The sequence below is a fragment of the Eublepharis macularius genome, chromosome 18 (assembly GCF_028583425.1).
Source record: "Eublepharis macularius isolate TG4126 chromosome 18, MPM_Emac_v1.0, whole genome shotgun sequence".
NCBI lineage: Eukaryota > Metazoa > Chordata > Lepidosauria > Squamata > Eublepharidae > Eublepharis > Eublepharis macularius.
The window spans coordinates 31584769-31603488 of NC_072807.1; the positions used below are offsets into that span (position 1 = coordinate 31584769).

At 45.9% G+C, this 18720-nt stretch overlaps 1 protein-coding gene across 25 annotated transcripts in view; it reads right to left on the bottom strand.

Annotated features, from left to right (window-relative positions):
• The window catches only part of CELF6 (CUGBP Elav-like family member 6), a 138091-nt gene extending 121221 nt beyond the window's left edge, over window positions 1-16870 (bottom strand). For 23 of the 25 annotated variants that reach the window (XM_055002244.1, XM_055002261.1, XM_055002252.1 and 20 more), the window contains exons 1-2: window positions 16666-16810; window positions 5342-5424 (exon numbers count right to left, since the gene is read on the bottom strand). In XM_055002244.1, the coding sequence (XP_054858219.1) occupies window positions 5342-5424; window positions 16666-16810 (228 nt within the window). Of the gene's footprint in view, window positions 1-5341; window positions 5425-16665 lie in introns of all 25 variants that reach the window. The other 2 variants (XM_055002263.1, XM_055002262.1) reach the window with 1 other exon arrangement.
• Between the last annotated feature and the right edge of the window lie 1850 nt (window positions 16871-18720).

Sequence of the window (18720 nt, forward strand, 5' to 3'; positions counted from 1 at the left end):
AAACTGATCACAGACGAACAGTGAAACATCCAACAGAGCCTCATCTATCATGGACTGGCTCCGGAAAGTTCTGTTTTGTTACCAAAATAGACATGCTAATGCGTTTTAACCCATCTTCCAAAAAGAAATGGAAACTGAGGAAGGATTTATTGCTGAGATGGTTACATGCTGTGAAGTACTGCAACAATTATTGTAGGGATTTTCGATTAGAAGAGCTACTAGAGGGAGGGACTGTGTTTCAGCAGTAGAGCATGTACTCCGTATACAGGAAGTCCCCGGGTTTACGTCCTACATTCTCTGGATAAAGGTACCAAGAACAGCTCCTACATTAGAGCTTCTGCTCGTTACTTTTGACTGTACTGGGAAATATCCCAGTGCTCTGATCTGGTATAAGACAGCCTCGGGTGATCTTTTATTTATTTACTTCACTGAGAGCCCGCCTTCCTCGCCAAGACTCCAGGTGAACTACAAAATTCAGCATACAGTTCAGACAGCAAAAAGACATTCAACGATGCTGTAGATTACAGAACTGGAAAACAATACAAACAAACCCAGAGGGGGCCTGTTGAAGGCATGACATACCATAATGCCGAAAGCGGGTTACAAAAGGTAGACAGTAAAAAAGCAAGAAGATGCATATGCTAAGCACTGCAATAGACTGCAAGCCTGTTCCGTGATAAAACCCACCTCCCGAGCTGCTCTATTACACTACGGTTAAACTCTCGTTATAGGAATGACTTTCTGAACATTTTGTTCTGTGAAATATTAATAACAACAAATAATAACTGTGCCTATATACCATTCTTCTAGACAGAGGAGTGCCCCATTCAGAGTGGTGAACAAAGTCAGTGATATCATTATTGTCACAATACAGCTGGGGGTGAGAGGAGTGGCTTACCCAAGGCCACCTGCTGATTTCAGGGCAGTAGTGGGATTCCAACTAGCAGAGTGCTGATTCACAGCCCAACGACTTAACCGCTAGACTACAGCAGAAATGATGGGCTGGGGGTGGGCTTCCTCACCACCTAGGGTTGCCAACCTCCAAGTAGGTTCTCCTGGAATTACATCTGAACTCCAGGGTAAAGATCCTACAGACAATAGCAGCTTCAGAGAGCGAGCCCTGTGGTATTCCACAAATTCTGGGTGAAACCCCTTCCTGAATTCTCCCTTCCACAAGCACTGCCCCAAATTTTCAGGAATTTCCTAGGTCTACTCTATAATCTCAGGCAGGCTGTTCCACGAGATCGGAGGCACTATCCAAAATATGTCTGACAAATGTACATTTGCTATTAATTATTTGTAATATTATGGAGTGAAACAGGAGGCAAGGAAAATACACCAGAGCATAGATAAATTACAAACATAAATTAGTTCAAATTTGGTTTAATTGCTGTAACTTTCACTGAGGAACCCTGGGAATTGTTTTGTGAGTGGCGGGAGTGATCTCTCCCTCCATGAGGGAAATAGAATTCCCAGAATTTCTTTGTGGAAACCTTTACAGCTGGAGGGTAAACAAGGCCCAAGCCTCATTCTTTCTGTCAGTCTGGGCACGTTACAATTTCTACTATGTTTTCTGGTCAAGATATGACTGACTGGAAATGTTTGTGGAAGATTTTACAGTTCCCTCTCTCTCCACTCTGCAAGCCTCACTTCTGAAACTCCAGCTGCTTTTCATTTATTCATCTAAAAAATTGATACACTCTCTCCACAGGCCATAGGGAGCTCACAAAGTAAAAACAATACAGTAAATTCATTAAAACAGCCATTTATAAGAGTATCAATATTAAGCCAAGACCCTGCCAAGGGCATAAAAACAACATTCGGCAGCCTAAAATGATATGTATACAGCAGCCTTCAGGCTAGAAGCAGTCCATAAAGGTAGCTTTAAGAAAAATGGAAGCCCTCAGGTAAAAGCCTGAGTTAAAGGAAGAGTTTTGGCCTGGCACCTAAAATGACAGCAAGGTAGATGGTCCAGTCAAGGCCTTGAGAAAGAGGGCATTGCAAAGAGGAGCCACCACTAAAAGAGCCCTGCCTCTGGTCACACTCAATGGTTCCTGTCTCCTTCTCAAGGGGGATGTTCTTCCGCAAGACGGCCTATGGCTGTGCTTAGTAATCAGAAAGAATTACGAACGGAATCCCCCAGTCTTTGAAATACAGGTTCCTTGAACAAAACCCTCTGTTTGCCACACAACAACAAATGCATCTTGAAAAAACAGCTGCCACCTGTCACCGGCAATTGCTTAGGACTTTGAAAGGAACGTACAACGTTGGAACCCACTGAACCAGGATCAGCTTGGAAGTAAACAGATAGTGAACAGACAGGACCGGCACAGCATACAAACTTAACACAGCCCAGAAATCCAGAGCAAGTTCTTCTCCAAGCTACATTTAGGATTCTAGCAGTGCAGTGCTTAAGCCCTATCTTAAAACACCACTTGGTTGTTCCTGTTAATAATGGTTGATTCACCCTTGCACTTCTAAAAATCCAATGTATTACCTGTAATGTTGTGTGCGCATGTGTATATGTGCATATATGTGCATGTACAGCAGGACTGTAAACTTCAACTGAAAAGGTCCTCTGAAGGACCTTTTTCTGCCTGCGACCCTGGAGAGAATCTGCCCACCAGAGACGCAGCAGTGACGCACAGTCCTGGACAGAGCTGCACCCTTCTAAGTCCATGGAACTGAATGGGATTAAACAGCTATAACTCTGTTTAGGACTGCACTGGGAATCAGATATAGGAGCGGGTCTGGTGCAGTATAAAATGCACCGATGCGTTCTGCCTAGGATTCCCACTCAGTCTTTCCAGTTTCAGAGTTTAAGTTCTGCACTGTCATTTCTCTGACCCAAACTAAACCCTGCAGTTCTGTTGCTTGTCTTTAAAAAGCAGAAGTATTTTAAATGCCACTCTTTTCTCCAGAAGAGCCATACAGGGATAGCATGAACTGCAAAATCCATAGCAGATGTCTCTAAGGGGAGGGTCCTCCACGCTTTGAGCACAGTTTCTGCCCGACTGAAATAAATCTTGTGGTTGTAGAGGGAGGCAAAAGACGGCAAGTGGGATCTTAACACCCTAGCTATTTGTCATTGCTAGAAAGCCTGAGCCTCATTTCCCAAGAGTCCAGTCCCCTAGGAGACTGTTATATTTGTTGGAAAGTGCTTTAGGACAAGGTCTGCAATTCACTGAAACCTTGTTTCTAGCTGCGGAAACTACAGGACTGATTGTGATAGGGGTCCTTCACAGATAATCCTGAGTTGTTATTTATTATTATTGTTGTGTATTTATAATTCGCCTATCTCACTGAGATCCAAGGTGGACTGCATACTGCAAGTGAATACAATACTATCAATAACTAGGACAATTCACAGAGCGAAAATACAACATAATAGGACATTCCACGAAAACAGATACAATATGGTATGGCAGCCGCAAGTTTGAAAAACCAGCAGAAAGCTGAAAACAAAGACGAAAACCTTTCTGAATTTAAAGAGTAAGTAGTTAACACAACATTGTTAGCAAAGTCAAACTATCCAATCGGAATGTATCTACATTAGCAGACAGTGCCCAGTAGTCTAGCCTATAGTCCCTATCCCTTACCATGGAATCTCCAAGTGTTCTAAATGAGTCAGAAATTCTTTTTGCATTCTCATACTGCTGCTTAGGACCTGTTGTTTGGTCCACTAAGCTCTCAGCATGCACTAACATGGTGGATGCGCTTTACATGTGCGAACTCTATGTTGGGAAATTCCTGGAGATTTGGGCGGTGGAGCCTGTAGAGGGCAGGGTTTTGGAAAGAGAGGGAGCTCAGCATAGTATAAATATACTACCTACTGCACAGACTCAAAACAACTCAAAAGATAACTTCTTTTAACAAGCGCAAACAAATCATCAATGTGATTTATGGGATGCTAGATAAAGGCTCAAGATAAACCAGTCATTACGAGCAAGGGAAACTCAGTTCTCGAATGTGTTCTTCGCAACAACAACAACAAAAATCAAATCATTGCGAATTCATTGCGGGCACCAAATTGCATGTTACACACCACCCAGCCATATATTTTTCACTGACCATTTTCGTTTTTGTTTTGCTCATACAGGTTTTCCAGGTTTCACATCAACAAGTTACGAGATAGAGCAATAATGGAATCCCGATCTCTAGATAGATTCTTGGCTCAATAACTTACAGCAGTGGTCATAAGGAAACTGCCAGAAAACATCTGCCATAGATGGACCAATGAAAGAAAAAAAATCATATCTGTAAAGCAGTTTCCCAGGGTTTTTTAAATTAAGGTGTCAGGACAAGATTACAACAGAATATGCCGGGCACATGTCTGAATCTCTGATTCTATTGAACCTGCTCCTCTAGCCCAGGATTCATGACGCCTCATGCTAGCCACTCTTTTTAACAAACAGTGCTTCCAAATCAAACAGCAGCTGGCTGGTTATTAATACACTTTTGGCTTTTCTTAACCCATTGCTAACTCGATCTGCATCTAAGGATTTGTCTATCTGGGAGCAGCTCCATTCTTGAGACATCCAAAGCTCAGAGTTGCTCTTCTACAAGCAGGAAATAACCATGGATGAGGTCTTTGCCCCTGCCTCTCTGAAAAGCGTGAGCCCCCGGGGAGCACCACGTCTACAGGTCAAAGAGACAGGGGCTTCCCGCAGGTTTAGAGTAACTGGGGAGGGGGTCATGTTCAAATGAGGTCTTAGAAAGGGGAAAGCACATCTGGGTGGTCCCAGAACTGCAACAAAAAGAGGCAGGGGGATCTCTGTGAGCTGAAAGGATCAGGGCCAGTGGAGATTGGAAGTGATCACATTTGCTTCCCAAAGGCGATGGGGGGATAAACAATTCTTTCAGCAGAGTGAAACACGCCTAAGTACAATGAATCTCTGCCACAGCACATTTCGGAAACATCTTTAGGTGCTGGTGCTCCAGAGGAGATGTTTGCTGTTTTGTCTGTGCTCTAAAAACACAACACAGGTAAAATATTTCATCGAAATTACTTTGAGGAGACACGGATCACCAGCCTAGCAAATAAAACAGCATTCACAGGGCCTGAGCAAGAGACACAGCTGTGAATTCGGTTCACCGGGAGTCTCCATAACCAGCAGTTTGGCTCACGAGGGCTCCATTTGCAGCGAGTCGCCGAAGTCTATGATTTGGGTTACACTCGAAACAAAAAAGGAGGGGCAGGTGGGGGAAAATGCAACTTCTCCTTTAAAAGTCTTGCTTGTTGCTAGATCCATGCAAATGCTCACAGCACAACAAACCCAATTCCTGCTCAGGAGTCGACCAGAAGACAGGACCAGCCATGCAGAAGAACCCCTTCACTCACCCCAGGTAACGTCTTCTGCTCATGCAGCGCACTCTGGGCTTTCAAGGCTGAGTCCCTGGCACAGTACGTCAGAAAGGCACAGCCTGGAGGAGGAGGAGAAAAACAGGGTGTTATCACACACATACGCAGCCACTTGTACCTGCTGCGGCTCCACCATGCCCCAATCTCTCCCTCCTCTGCAGCGTGTCCTCCAGACCGAGAAGCAGGCAAAAGAAGATGCATAAAAGCAAGGAACACACCTTGGGATGCTGTTCTCTCCCCAAAGCCACTGGACGCTCCCTTCCCGAGAAGCTGTACCTAATGCCAAGGAGACAGGCATCATTTGGCTGGAGGTCAGCACCCAGCTCCAGCGGGGATTTGGTTTAAGGCAATTGGTATGGATTAACAGGACCTGGTTAATTGGAATCAGCAGGCCCAGGCAAACACACTGGGATTAGTGCAAAAGCACCAAGATTAGCACATCCGATCTTTCTCCGACCATGCCAGCGACCAGTGCGCCAGTTTAAAGGGCCACTTTTCTTTTCTAGGGCTGTTGGGTTAGGGGAAATAATAGCTCTTCATACGAAATGTTATCAATTTACACTGCGTAATGTGCAGACTATAAATACAGTAAACGAACTGTACCAGTTCTCCATTGGTTTTGCCCAAGTGCTGAGAACATTATTAAAATACTTAGATCCTGCTTTTCTCCAGAACAATTTATTTCTAAGCATCTCATACTTTTATTTATTCACTTTATTGATATCCCCAATGAAGACTCAGAGTGACTGACATCATTCTACTCTCCTCTATTTTATCTTCACATCAACCCTGTGAGGTAGGCTCGGCTGAGAACATGCAACTGGCCCAAGGTTATCCAGGAAGCTTCCACGGCAGAGTGGGCATTCAAAGCTGAACCTGGTAGATCCTAGCCAGACACTCTAGACCACTCTTGCTGTCTATACACAAATAACAATTCAGTAAAACAAGCTGCTACCATACAGGAAAAAGACAACCATCAAAAACAGTGGCTGGAAAAAATTAACCCAACCCCCCCTGCTTTCCCCCCTCTAAAGAGCTAGATTAATGGCAGCAGATTGGTGTGTTTAAACTGAGTTGCAAACTGCTGTTGCAGAGAGTTCTGATTTTTTTAGGGGCATAAGGTATGTATCAGTGTCAATTCTTAGAGACAGTTTTCTCCTAGAGGGGGCAATTTCTGGCGTAAGAACCCAGTTGTGGGAATGATCACTTCAAGGAACAGACTGCAAGGAGTTACAATGATGAGCACTCGCTTTAAAAAAAAGCTGACCTTTTTTACAAGCAGCTCAGAATCACCCCCCCCCCACACACACACACACACCAATCCTGCAAAGTAGGCCAGGCAGAGAGATGGCAACTAGCCTAAAGTCACCCAGGGAGTTTCATGGATTTGACTCTAGACCTCCAAGATTTTTGTCCAACACCCTAATCACTATACTAGACTAGTTTCTCAGGCCTTCAGCAACCTGGGGGGGGTTCTGTACTATCCATCCCTCTCTTACATTTTTCTCCTGCTCTTCCACTAATGAGCACAAAGCTGCATAGTTGGTCCCCCCCCCTCTATTTTATCCTCACAGGAAGAAAGGAGAGTGTCATAAGGTTACCAAGGGACGTTTCATGGCAGAAAGAGAAAGTTTCATGCACTCAATTCCCTCTGCTTTCACCCTAACCACTAAAACACACCGACTCTTAACTACAAACTCTTCAATCTCTGACCCCTTCCCAGGTCCAATAATAAACCTGGCAGGAAATCATGCTGTCTGACCTGGAAACTCTTCCCTGTGGTTAGTCATTGGTCAAGGAAAATGTTGTCTTTGAGTTCTTTTTTAAAGGGACAGCTCCTGCGCAAAACTGCCAGGTTCAAAAATATCGGGAAGTTTGATTCCATTTATTGAGGTCTCAAGCAGGAACAAGGTTTTCTGTCCTACCACAGGAGTTAAATGACAGCAGCAAAGTTCGAGAAGACTGAACAACCTCACTGGACCAGATCCTCCTAAGGGCAAAGTTACTCCTGGCCCAAGAGAGATAATTGCTGGCCACTTTAGCTAGGGCAAGCTACCTCCAGGTCTACGCTTGAACCAAGGCAGCAGGGGCCAACAGGACTCTTTCGCCCCAGGAGCAGAGCTGGAGATGGGGATCTGAGGAAGATATCACCAAGAATCAGCGTTGTTTCTCCAAGGAGTCCTACTGGCCCTCTGGTTGAAGCTGGCTTATTTCACAGAATCATCTAGTATCTTGTCGCTGGTTGCTGGAGAATGGGATCTCCCAAGTAGGAAGAGGCTCCTAATCCAGGTATTTTCACACATCGTAACGTTGCAATCTTATTCAGAGTCCCTCCTTTGGTTTCAATAGGCTTAGGTCAGACTAACATCCAGGGCTTTTTTTCTGGGAAAAGAGGTGGTGGAACTCAGTGGGTTGCCCTCCGTGAAAATGGTCACATGGCTGGTGGCCCCGCCCCCTGATCTCCAGACAGAGGGGAGTTGAGATTGCCCTCCATGTCACGTGGCACAGAGGGCAATCTCAACTCCCCTCTGTCTGGAGATCAGGGGGCGGGGCCACCAGCCATGTGACCATTTTCAAGAGGTTCCGGAACTCCGTTCCACCGCGTTCCAGCTGAAAAAAAGCCCTGCTAACATCTAAAAGACAGCAAGATTCCTTCCTGGTTTTACTTCAACAGATTAAGGCTGCACTCCTAAGAATGCTTTCCTTGGAGTAAGCCCCACTGAGTAAAATGGGACTTACTTCTAAGTAGACCAATTTAGGATTGCTCCCAAAGCCCCCTGGAATTAACTTCTATTTGGTATGTCAGAAGCCCTTTAGGATTCTGAAACACAATGCAAGCGCCTTTCTTTTTCTCTTGCCTGTTTATTTCATTACTTTATTTTTAAAAAAATGTCTTTCAAGAACAACTAAGATCTCAGGGTGGTGCACATAGTAACAAAATACAACAATAACAGGAAGAAAGAAACTGACTTTGAAAACAATCTGTCCAAACAATAACAGCAATCGAAGAGAATTTAAACAGTACTATTCCAACAGATTAGGACAAAAAGCTTTTGTGAAATAAGGTTGTGTTAAAATGTGTCTGTCTTTCTTATTGGCCTTTTTAGATGTTTCTGGTGTATCTCCAAAATTGAGAGGCTGCTACTACCTTGGTACTAACTAACCTAAATTAGAAGGTCCTGGTACCCCAATAAAGACCTCCTCTCCTGATCTTAAATCAGAGGGAGAGAACATATTGAGAGGGGAAATGCTCTTTGACCTAGACCTTATAGGACGAAGTTCCACAACAACATCTTGAATACCACTGTCAAACTAGCAGGTAACTCGTGGAGTTCCTTTAAAATCAGTGTTATATGTCCCACTGAACTAGCTCTGGGCAGCAGCCAAGCTGCTGCATAGGGTTGCCAGCTCCAAGCTCGGAAATTCCTGGAGATCTGGAGAGTGAAACCTGGAGAAACCTAGAGAAAGTGGGGTTTGGGGAGGGAAAAGACCTTGGCATGGCATAATTCCATAGAGTCCATCCCCCAAAGTAGCCATTTTCTCCAGGTGAACTGATCTCTGTGGCCTGGAGATCAGTTGAGATTCTGGGATATCTCCAGCCACTACCTGGAGGCTGGCAACCCTACTGCTGCATATGAGACTAGCTGAAGTTTCTCAACTGTCCTCAAGGATAGCCCCATATACTACATATTGCAGTAGTCAAGTTGAGAAGTTACCAAAGCATGCAACAAGCAGTGGGGGGAATCTTTATTTGCCAGGAAATGGTGCAAACCAGACAAAGCTGGCAAAACACTTTCCTGGCCATGGTAGCCACCTGAGAGTGCAGAAAAGGAGAAAGAAACATCAGTATTATCAGTGTACCAATGGCACTTCATCCCACTTCTTGGGAATTCTCTCTCACAGAGTTTCCATGTAGGTGTTAAAAAGCACAGAACAAACTCCATGGAATCCCACAAGGGTCTCCCAGCATCAGTTTTGCAAACCTCCTCTTGGGTCAGAACCACGCCAAATCAGTATCTACATAGCCCAACCTGGAAAAAAATGTAGCTGATGGTATCAAAAGCCACACAGATGTACAAAAGGACCACCGAAGCCCTCTGTCCTCTGAGAGTTAAGTCACCTGTTAGTGTGGCCAAAGCTGGTAAATTTCAGTTCTTAGTTTGCAGCCAGACGGAAGTGGATCCATCACCCAGGAGAACCTGGAAATAGTGGCTGACCACTATCTACCCTTCTTTGTTAGGCAAAATTAGGACATTTCCAGTAGGATCCTTTGTACCCAGATTGAACGGAGAGCAGGGCCATTGGCCATCCCTGCCTTAATTTGTGATGTTTGTGGTCAAGGAACAGTCTGCCCTAATTCACCCCAGTCACAGTAGCTAAACAGGATTTGTTTACCAGAAATTCTCCATTCTAGCACACATCAGCAACTGAAATTCACCCGCAAAATCTGACCAGGGGAAGCCACTACGGCCTCTTGTTTCAACAGCAGCATCCCAAATCAGAATGGATACGAGCAATTTCATTTGCAGACAGTTCGGCAAGCCACCAAGGGTTCTTTGTGTTTTGAAACAGTGGAAGAAGTTTGTTGCCTTTAGGCTTTGCTTGTGGGCTTTGAAAGGCCCTTGGCCTAATCCGGACAGGCTCTTCTTATATCCCTAAGATTGCTTTGGACGAGTTGCCACCTGGTCTATGTACTGTGAGCTAACACCTTCCCACATTCATCGGCACACTTTTCAAGAACCAACCCATAGAAGCAAAACATTAAATAAAAAATGGTTCCAGGCAGCCTGAACCTAGAGGGTCCAAATTGACAGTCAATGTCTGTTTTGATTTGTACCTCCAAACACATCTCTTTGGAGAATCAAAAAGAGTCCAGTAGCACCTTTAAGACTAACTTTACTGTAGCATAAGCTTTCGAGAATCACAGTTCTCTTCATCATGCATCTGACGAAGAGAACTGTGATTCTTGAAAGCTTATGCTACAGTAAAGTTGGTTAGTCTTAAAGGTGCTACTGGACTCTTTTTGATTTTGCTACTACAGACTAACACGGCTAACTCCTCTGGATCTCTTTGGAGAGCTGCCAAAGCTGGAATCTTCAGGCAAAAGAAAAACTCCATAAGGCAGTTTGGGAACTTCATTTCATTGAGTTCAAAAGGAAACGTTAACTCTCTCTGCATCACCAATTGATGAAGACAGGCAAACTTTAAAAAAAATGTCTGTTTATTTATTTTTGCACATAACTGGGAATACCTGGGTACATGTGGTCAAATACAGAAAACCATAATAAGGGCCATGATTTTTCTTAAAGGCACATGGAAATATACACACGTGCAGCTAGGCCCCATCGTTCCCAGTCCAGCATTGATAATTCTCATTGATTTCAGTGTGACAGTTGAGCAAGACCTGATCTTACGGAATTCCAACTCGTGTCCAAAAAACGTTTCACTTCTGTGCACCAGGAGTAGTCAAGCCAAGTGCGGGCGGAAGGGTGGGTGCAGCATCTTCCTATGTGCTGGCATAAAAAATGGGAGGGGAGGGGAGAGAATGCAGCCTGCTTCAAGCAAGCCAAGGTCCAGTGGCACTGCCAACACATCAAGGATTCGCCTTGGACTTAGCTGGTGACTGTGCAGGTCTGGGGGCATTGACGGGCATAAACCATGTCCCTTGCCTTCTAATGCACCCCAGCACTGCTGCCAGTGCCTCTTAAGAATATAAGCTCAACCAGCTAGATGGACCTGTGAGCCACATAATCCAGCATCTTGTTTTGCACAGCGGCCAGCCAGTTGCCCCACAGGGCCAAAGAAACAGGGCACAAAGGCTACACAAAGGCCCTCTCCTGCTGCTGCCTCCCAGCACCAGTGTTCAGGGGTTTCCTGCCTCTCTAGATGGAAGCATCCCTCAGTCACTGTGGCCTCTGAGGAACCGCTCCTCCACGACTCTGTCGAGTCCCCATTTAAAGCCATGGCCAGCACTACCTCCGCTGGCAGTGAATTCCACAGTATAATACCTTGTCGAGAAAAGAAGCACTTCTTTTTATCCATCCTGAACTTCTTCGCCAACACTTTCATTGGGTAGAAAAGAGCAAGAGTTTAGTAGCACCTTTAAGACTAACAGAAATTGTGGTATGGCATAAGCTTTCATGAGTTACGGCTCACTTCTTCAGATACAGCTAGAATGTGAGTCCACCTGTCCTTATATCTTGGAGAGTGACGATGCACCCACCTGGACTGAATTGAGATCTAGGTTTCCTGTCTCATTACTAATGCTGATTTCTCCTCACCTACTACCCTTCTGCATATCCCACCTAATCCAATCACTCCTGCTGTTGTCATTCACTGGCTATTGTCATTTACCTGCTATTGTCATTCGGCCTCTGAAATCCCTCCACTCTCCAAGATATAAGGACAGACGGACTCACATTCTAGCTGTATCTGAAGAAGTGAGCTGTGATTCATGAAAGCTCATACCCTACCACAAATTTTGTTAGTCTTATAGGTGCTACTGGACTCTTGCTATAGACAGACTAACATGGCTACCCATCTTGATCTACTTTCATTGGGTGTTACTGAGTTCTAGTATTATGGGAGAAGGTTGCTTGGTGTGTATGGGGGAAATCTCTCCCTGGGTACCAAGCAAAATGGTCAGATGTGCTGTCAGCCTGTAGTGACTGCATCGTGCCCCAAATTATCTACCTATCCCCAAACAGTGGAGCAAGGAAAGGTGTTCTCCATTATGCCTCCATAGCAGATATCAGAGCTGCTGACTAGTTCCCTACACAAAGAACAATGACTCTGAACTCCGTTAGGATCGCTGAGGTGTGTGAGTAACACTCCTGTAATCTTAACGCATGCTGTGAATCAAAAGGCATGGAAGGGACGACTGTGCAGCATGACTCACACTCATGCGTCCGTACTCCCAGAAGGAGAGGGGTGGCAGTTTCATAAGTCTGCGTTGTTATGAATCAGGTGCATATGGTTTTGCCCAGACCATTCATGCACTAGCTTTGCAAAGCAGCCCTGAACATTCCAGCACCCCAGACAGCTACACTGCCAGCCTTCACCCTTTCTGAAATGAAGCCAGGCAAGGGTAAGTTGCTAGCCCTTCTGTGAAACATGAGCAATAACAATTTTTTTTCCGTTTTGCAACATGCCACGTGCATCATTATCCATTTTTCTTCGGATCCTTTTTTTTCGTTTGTTTTTAAAAAAGAGAGAGACTTCTTATACAAAGCTTCCTTAAAACGATATTAAAAACAACAGCAAAACAGTTTCCCTTCATGGACGTAAATATTTAATGAATGAAATTTGACATTGATGCATTTTTAATATTGGCACAATTAAATCTGCCAGGTGATTAAGTATTAATAGCTCTTAATAAGTGCAACCACCTCGCCTCCAAATAGAACGGGTTGAAGAGTGCGGAAATGGAAATCTTGTAACTGCCAGCGTGCAAGTGGTCGTAGAGACAGACACAGAATGGCTTAATGTATTTCGAACCATCCTGAAAGTTCTGTGGAGTCCATCTAACCACTGCCTTGCCTCTGTGAAGAAGGGAGCCCCTGTAGACTCTTGCTTGCCTGGACAGATCAACAAAACGAAGGAGTGTGTTTAATTAGATGAACGATGACACTTAATTGCATTGATAGAGCAATATATTTAAAGGAGACCGGGTGTTTAATTTTCATTCTGGCCTGCACAGTCGCAAGTATCTAGGACAGAGGAGATTAAATAATGAAAGGAAGTAATGTGGACAGAGTTCAGTATATATAAGGAGAGAGAGTCAATTGCCCCCACTCTTTATTCACGGGACAAGAGTCTGTCTGAAGAGTTTGTAAACTAGTTGCCAAACAATCCTGTGTGATATCGCTTTGCCAAGGATCACTCATCATATAACAATAACAATAACAACAGTGCTCTTATGTACTGCTATTCTAGACAGATTAGGGCCCCACTCAAAGTGGTTAACAAAGTCAGTGTTATTATTATCCCCACAATACAGCTGGGGAGCTGGGGCTTAGATGAGTGACTTTCCCAAGGCCACCTGCTGAGCTCATGGCAGGAGTGGGTTTTAAACCTGCAGAGTGCTGATTCACAGCCCAACCACTTACTGCTATGTTACAGCAGCTCTGCTCTAAGTATTCAGCCCAATGCTCTCCATCAATCCTCGGATCTTATACTTAGAAGATGATGCATACATTTCTTTATTGAGATAGGGCAGAACTACTGATTTCATCGCTGTTTAAACTGGGCTGGTTGCTCGCTTAGGGACCAAACAAAAGCTTTCCACATTTTGGTATTTTTGCTTATTGCCATGTTCTGCATCCCTCTCAGTTTCCAGTATCTGATGCATACACTTGAACTGGAATATATACTTTCAAAGATCATTTCCTGGAACATCTTTAAGAGAAACTGGAAATTAAAGTTTCGCTTTCTCTCTGACGACAAGCGACAGGCTATTTACTGCATCTTCTGCAGTTGAGCCATCTGCTGCCATGCCAATTCATACTTGGTATCCAGAAGGGATGTTTTTTGAAATGGACATGCTAGGAAAAGTTGTAAGGGCAGGACATTGAAATTGCTGCTGTTTGCTCTAGAACAAGCTTGCCTTGAAATATTACATGCCACCCACCTCCACCCACTGGAAGAGAAGCATCTGGAAGGCTTGTATTTCATAGGACCTGGACAACCAATTCCCAGAGATTTCAGTATGAGGTCACGGCTTAATAGTTGCTATACCCTACAGACTGTATCCCTATATCCTATACCCTACAGGCATGCATCTGACAAAGAGAACTGTGATTCTCGAAAGCTTATGCTACAGTAAAGTTGGTTAGTCTTAAAGGTGCTACTGGACTCTTTACTATTTTGCTACTACAGACTAACATGGCTACCTCCTCTAGACCTACAGGCTGTGTTATAGTAAGGATGGCGGGCTCTCTACCACTGACTTGCTAGGGTGGTCTTAGGCAAATCACTCTGCCTCAGTTGTGTCTGCGATGTGGGGATGGTTGTAATTATATTGGCCTGCCTTGCAGGGCTTATTGTTAGGATTAAAGTAAAAGAATGTTTGCAAAACCCAAAAGTGCTGTAGAGCTAAGTATGTGTTATTATTTTAATATCACCTGGATTTCTGGAACAAGAAAAGGCTTGTCAGAGACACAAGCTATTTTATCTCTGGACAAGAATTAGGAGGTTGGGAAAAAAAGGCAGAGCTGCCCCTGACAAGAAGAATCTACAGTATGAAAAGCAGCCAAGCAGCAGTGTGCAGAGATCTGACCTGCAGCCCAGCTCATCTACGCATCCTCTTTTAATTCACCCATTCATTTTCTGTGGGGTGCTTCTTTTTTTTTTTAAACTAAAACCTGACTGCTGGTGTAACTCCAGGGCATTTCCTATTCACACAACGATTTCTGTGAACAGCAAGATGCTGGTCTTGTGTGGCCCTGAAGTTACCTTTTAACAGAAAACTCAATTGCCCTATGCACACCTATCGGTAGGACAACATTCTTGGAGAGACTTCCCAGGTACACAAAATAAAAATATTAACATTGTGCAGGAGAAAAAGACTCTCCCTACCAGCCTGAAGGCCTAATAAAGACTGATCCGGTTTATTGCTTTCCGGCAGCCACACAACTGTTGGGAGCACTGATTCATTTTTTTTTTAAAAAAAAGATCCGCTCGGGCACCTAAGAGCATATCATATGCTGAAAGAGGAGGGCAATTCTCAGTCGCTATCCCTGCTCCAATTCCACGTAAGCTCATCATTTGTTATCACTAGGAATGCTAACATGCATCCTAAGTGATTTTATTATCAAGTGTGCCGTCCCCCCACCCTCCGTTGCTGTCGATTGTGTTCATAGCCGATCTGGTGGCTGCTTCTGCCCCCACCGGGACAGATTCCATGCATTTAAGAATACTCTTGCGTCTGTTCTATTCCTGCTTTGCATTTCAGATTCCCACCCACCCCCCCTCTTATGAATCCAACACAAAGTCAGGAATCAGCAGAAGGAAAACACAGCCCTGTCTTATTCCTTGTTCGGCACTGTTTTCTTCCTAACTTCGGAGTAAAAAAAAAAAGCTGTATTCTTTGGATATGAAAGACACTATCTGATTTGAAAAATTAAAAAAAAACTATAATACATATATGCAGAGCAGAGAGATGATGATAAGTTAGTTAGTTCAATGATGGGTCCTAGAGATAAGATGGACCTCTAAACACACATACACTCTACTTTCCAACTTTGCATACAAATTAACTCAGCAAGTGGTCCTTTTCAACTGCACTAACAATGTACTCCTACAAACACTTGACTGGGAGCCTGAGTAGATCTCCTTAGACTGGCTCTACCTTCTCTAGAGGCAGCTGCAACTGGGGTCTGTTTCCTTGTCCCTGCTGACGTACCATTTCCCCTTGTGGCGCACACTCATTCACCATAGTTACCTGCCAATTTCCACTCCCGCTCTACATGACAACAACGCACCTGCTTTGTCAATGGACCAAACTTTGCATGGGACAAGAGGCCTCATGAAACCTCTCCCAAAGATGCCCTGTGGGTATTTGCCAAAGGCCTCTCTTCTTGCTCACATGTTTGTTTTCTCACACCTCCACATTACACGGGTTTCCATACGCGCACATGTTTTCCCCATGTGGTCCAACTTTATAAACAGGACAACTTGAGTTTGGGGGGGGGGGAGGCAAAACATGTGGCCCGCTGAGCCAGCCTGTACAGGATCCAGAACATGTTGATTTCCTGGGTTGTTTTTAGGAACCACCTCCTTGCCACCACCACTACCGCCCCAGTTCCCTTCGCACATGCGTCCTTACCCTCACCTCGCTCTTGCCCCAATAGTTCACCTGACCCAACTTTACAGACACAATTACTCATCACCTGTGTGTGTGTGTGTGTTTTGAAAAGAGCAGGCTGAGGAGGGGGAGGAAGAAGAGGAGGTGGGCTTCCTGCTTTAAGGGACGGGTGCCCCATCCCATCACCTTGCCCAGCATCTCCACACACACAGAGAAAACGCGATCCTGAGCAGGTCTTCTCAGAAGTAAACCCCCTTTTATTCCACAAGCCTCCCTTCCGGGAACATAGTTTCAGGCGGGTAGCAGTGCTGGTGTCTGGCAGAAGAGCAAGAGTCGGGTCCAGCGAGGTGCTACCGGACCCGGATCTTGCCTTTCCCGGCGAGCCTTGCCAGGATCGCAGCCCCGCTTCCTCGCAGGCGAGCCTTCCTCCCCGGGACTGCCGCCCCCTCCCCGGGAGCCAGGCGCGGGGGCCGCCCCCGACGCGCCTCCCCTTCCCCACCTTTGTGCATGCCGGTGAAGCGGTCCTTGAGGACGGTGAGCTCGTAGATCTTGCCGAACTCCTCGAAGAGCGGCTTGAGGTCGCTCTCCTCCAGGTTGCGCGGGATCTGCCCCACGAAGAGCTTGATGGCGTCGTGGTCCTTCATGGCGACGGCGCCCTGCCCGTGCGCCGCCAGCCCGTTCATCCTCCCGCCGCTGTCCGCGGTGCTGAACGCCGCGCTCTCCGCCTGCGGCGGCGGCGGGGGGGGCGGCGGGGGCGGGGGCGGGGGCCCGGGGGGAGGCTGCTGCGGCGCCGCCAGCCCGTTGGCCAGAGTAGCCATCATGCTCCAGCCGCCGCGCCCCGCCCCGCCCCGCGCCTGGCTCGCCTGCGCCCCAGCAGCCAGCCGGCCGCCCCCCCAGCCGCGCGCCCGCGCCCGGCCTCCCCCAGCGCGCCGCCGACCGGCCTGTGACGTCACCGATCGGCGCGCGGGAGGGGAAGGGGAGGGGCGCCGGGCCGGGCGGGAGCGCGCGCGGGCGGGAGCCCTGCTGGGCTGGTCCCGGGGCGGCAAGGCGCGCGTGGCCGGGGCGGCTCGGGAAGGCGCCGAAAGTGAAGACGCCTCGCCGCGCCTTTGTTTACTCGCAGGAGAGGCTCGACACGTGTTGGTGCGGGCGCGCGTGTTGAGTTGGCACATGCCCTGAAACAGGCGCACGCAGGCCTGCCACCTTTCCCCAGCACGCGTGGAGTCTTCCGCTTGTTCGCCCATTGTGGAGAAACATGCATTGCTAGGGAGACAGAGTGCGCTTGAAAAGAAGAACACGCAGAAAGGCAGCCGCTTGAGCATCCCCTGTAAGATGACTTTATGTTTATTTATTTATATATCATATTTGTATTCCGCCCTCCGCGCGAGCTTGCTCAGGGCGGATAACAACATTAAGAACATTTAAAATATTCCATATTAAAACATTTAAAAGCATCATACAGAGAGACTGCAAGTCAAGGGGAAACAGGGAAGCAAGAAACAAATGGCACGCCCAGAGTGTCCCCTTCTCTTCAAAGGAGACCCCCCCCCACCTTCACAGTTTACCACTAGAAAACATGGAGATTTTGGAGCGCCCAGGTGGGGCGAGAGCACAAATAAGACAGCAGCCCCTTTCCACCATAGCCAGTGTAGTGCTGTGGTTAGAATCTGGCAGACCCTGGTTCAAATAACTCTGCAGAGGAAGCTCAGGAGGTAACTTTCATCCAGTCACATGCTCTCAGCCTAACCTACCTCTCAGGGTTGTTGTTATGATAATAGGGACTCAAGGAGAATGATGTAAGGTGCTTTGGGCCCCCATTGTGGAGAAAGGCAGTATATAATTGAAGTAAGATAATAAAATTAATTCATTAGTTAATCAATGAATGCTTTTTCAGATAAGATTTTGTTCACTCAAAAAGCATAGTATGATTTTTAAAAATATATAAAACAGTCTACAGCAACAGATAATGATAACTTCTGTGCATGTTGTAGGCGTGTAGGATGCATTTTCAAGGACCTGTTTGTTCTTTACATTTGATTGATTGGTTTGACTTAACATGATATCCAAATATGTGTGTAGTCTAGTTGTGATCGCATGAGGCTGTTGCTGTTCAAATAATACTCTTCCTTTTGTTTACAGCAAAATTCATGTTTCTTGTTATCAGCTTCACCTTTTCCTTACCTCTCAGGTGGCAAAAACAGAAGTGCACGTGCTAACACAGCATCGGTAACTGTTTCTATCTCTTTTTAGCACTGGGTAGATTCATAATTTTGTTAAATTCCATGAATTTATCAAATTTTATATGCTAACTACATTATGTCCCCAGTTGGAGGGTTGAACCTCGGTGTCCCCAGTACAAATCCAACATCCTAACCACTATACCATCCTGGTTTTCAGTGAGTATGACTGCCTCAAGGTCACCCAGCGAGCTTCCATGGCAGAGCAGAATTCGGATCTGGGTCTTCCGAGTCCTGTTGAACACTCAGACTACTACACCAAATGGTTGTTGTGGGTTTTCCGGGCTGTATTGCCGTGGTCTTGGCATTGTAGTTCCTGA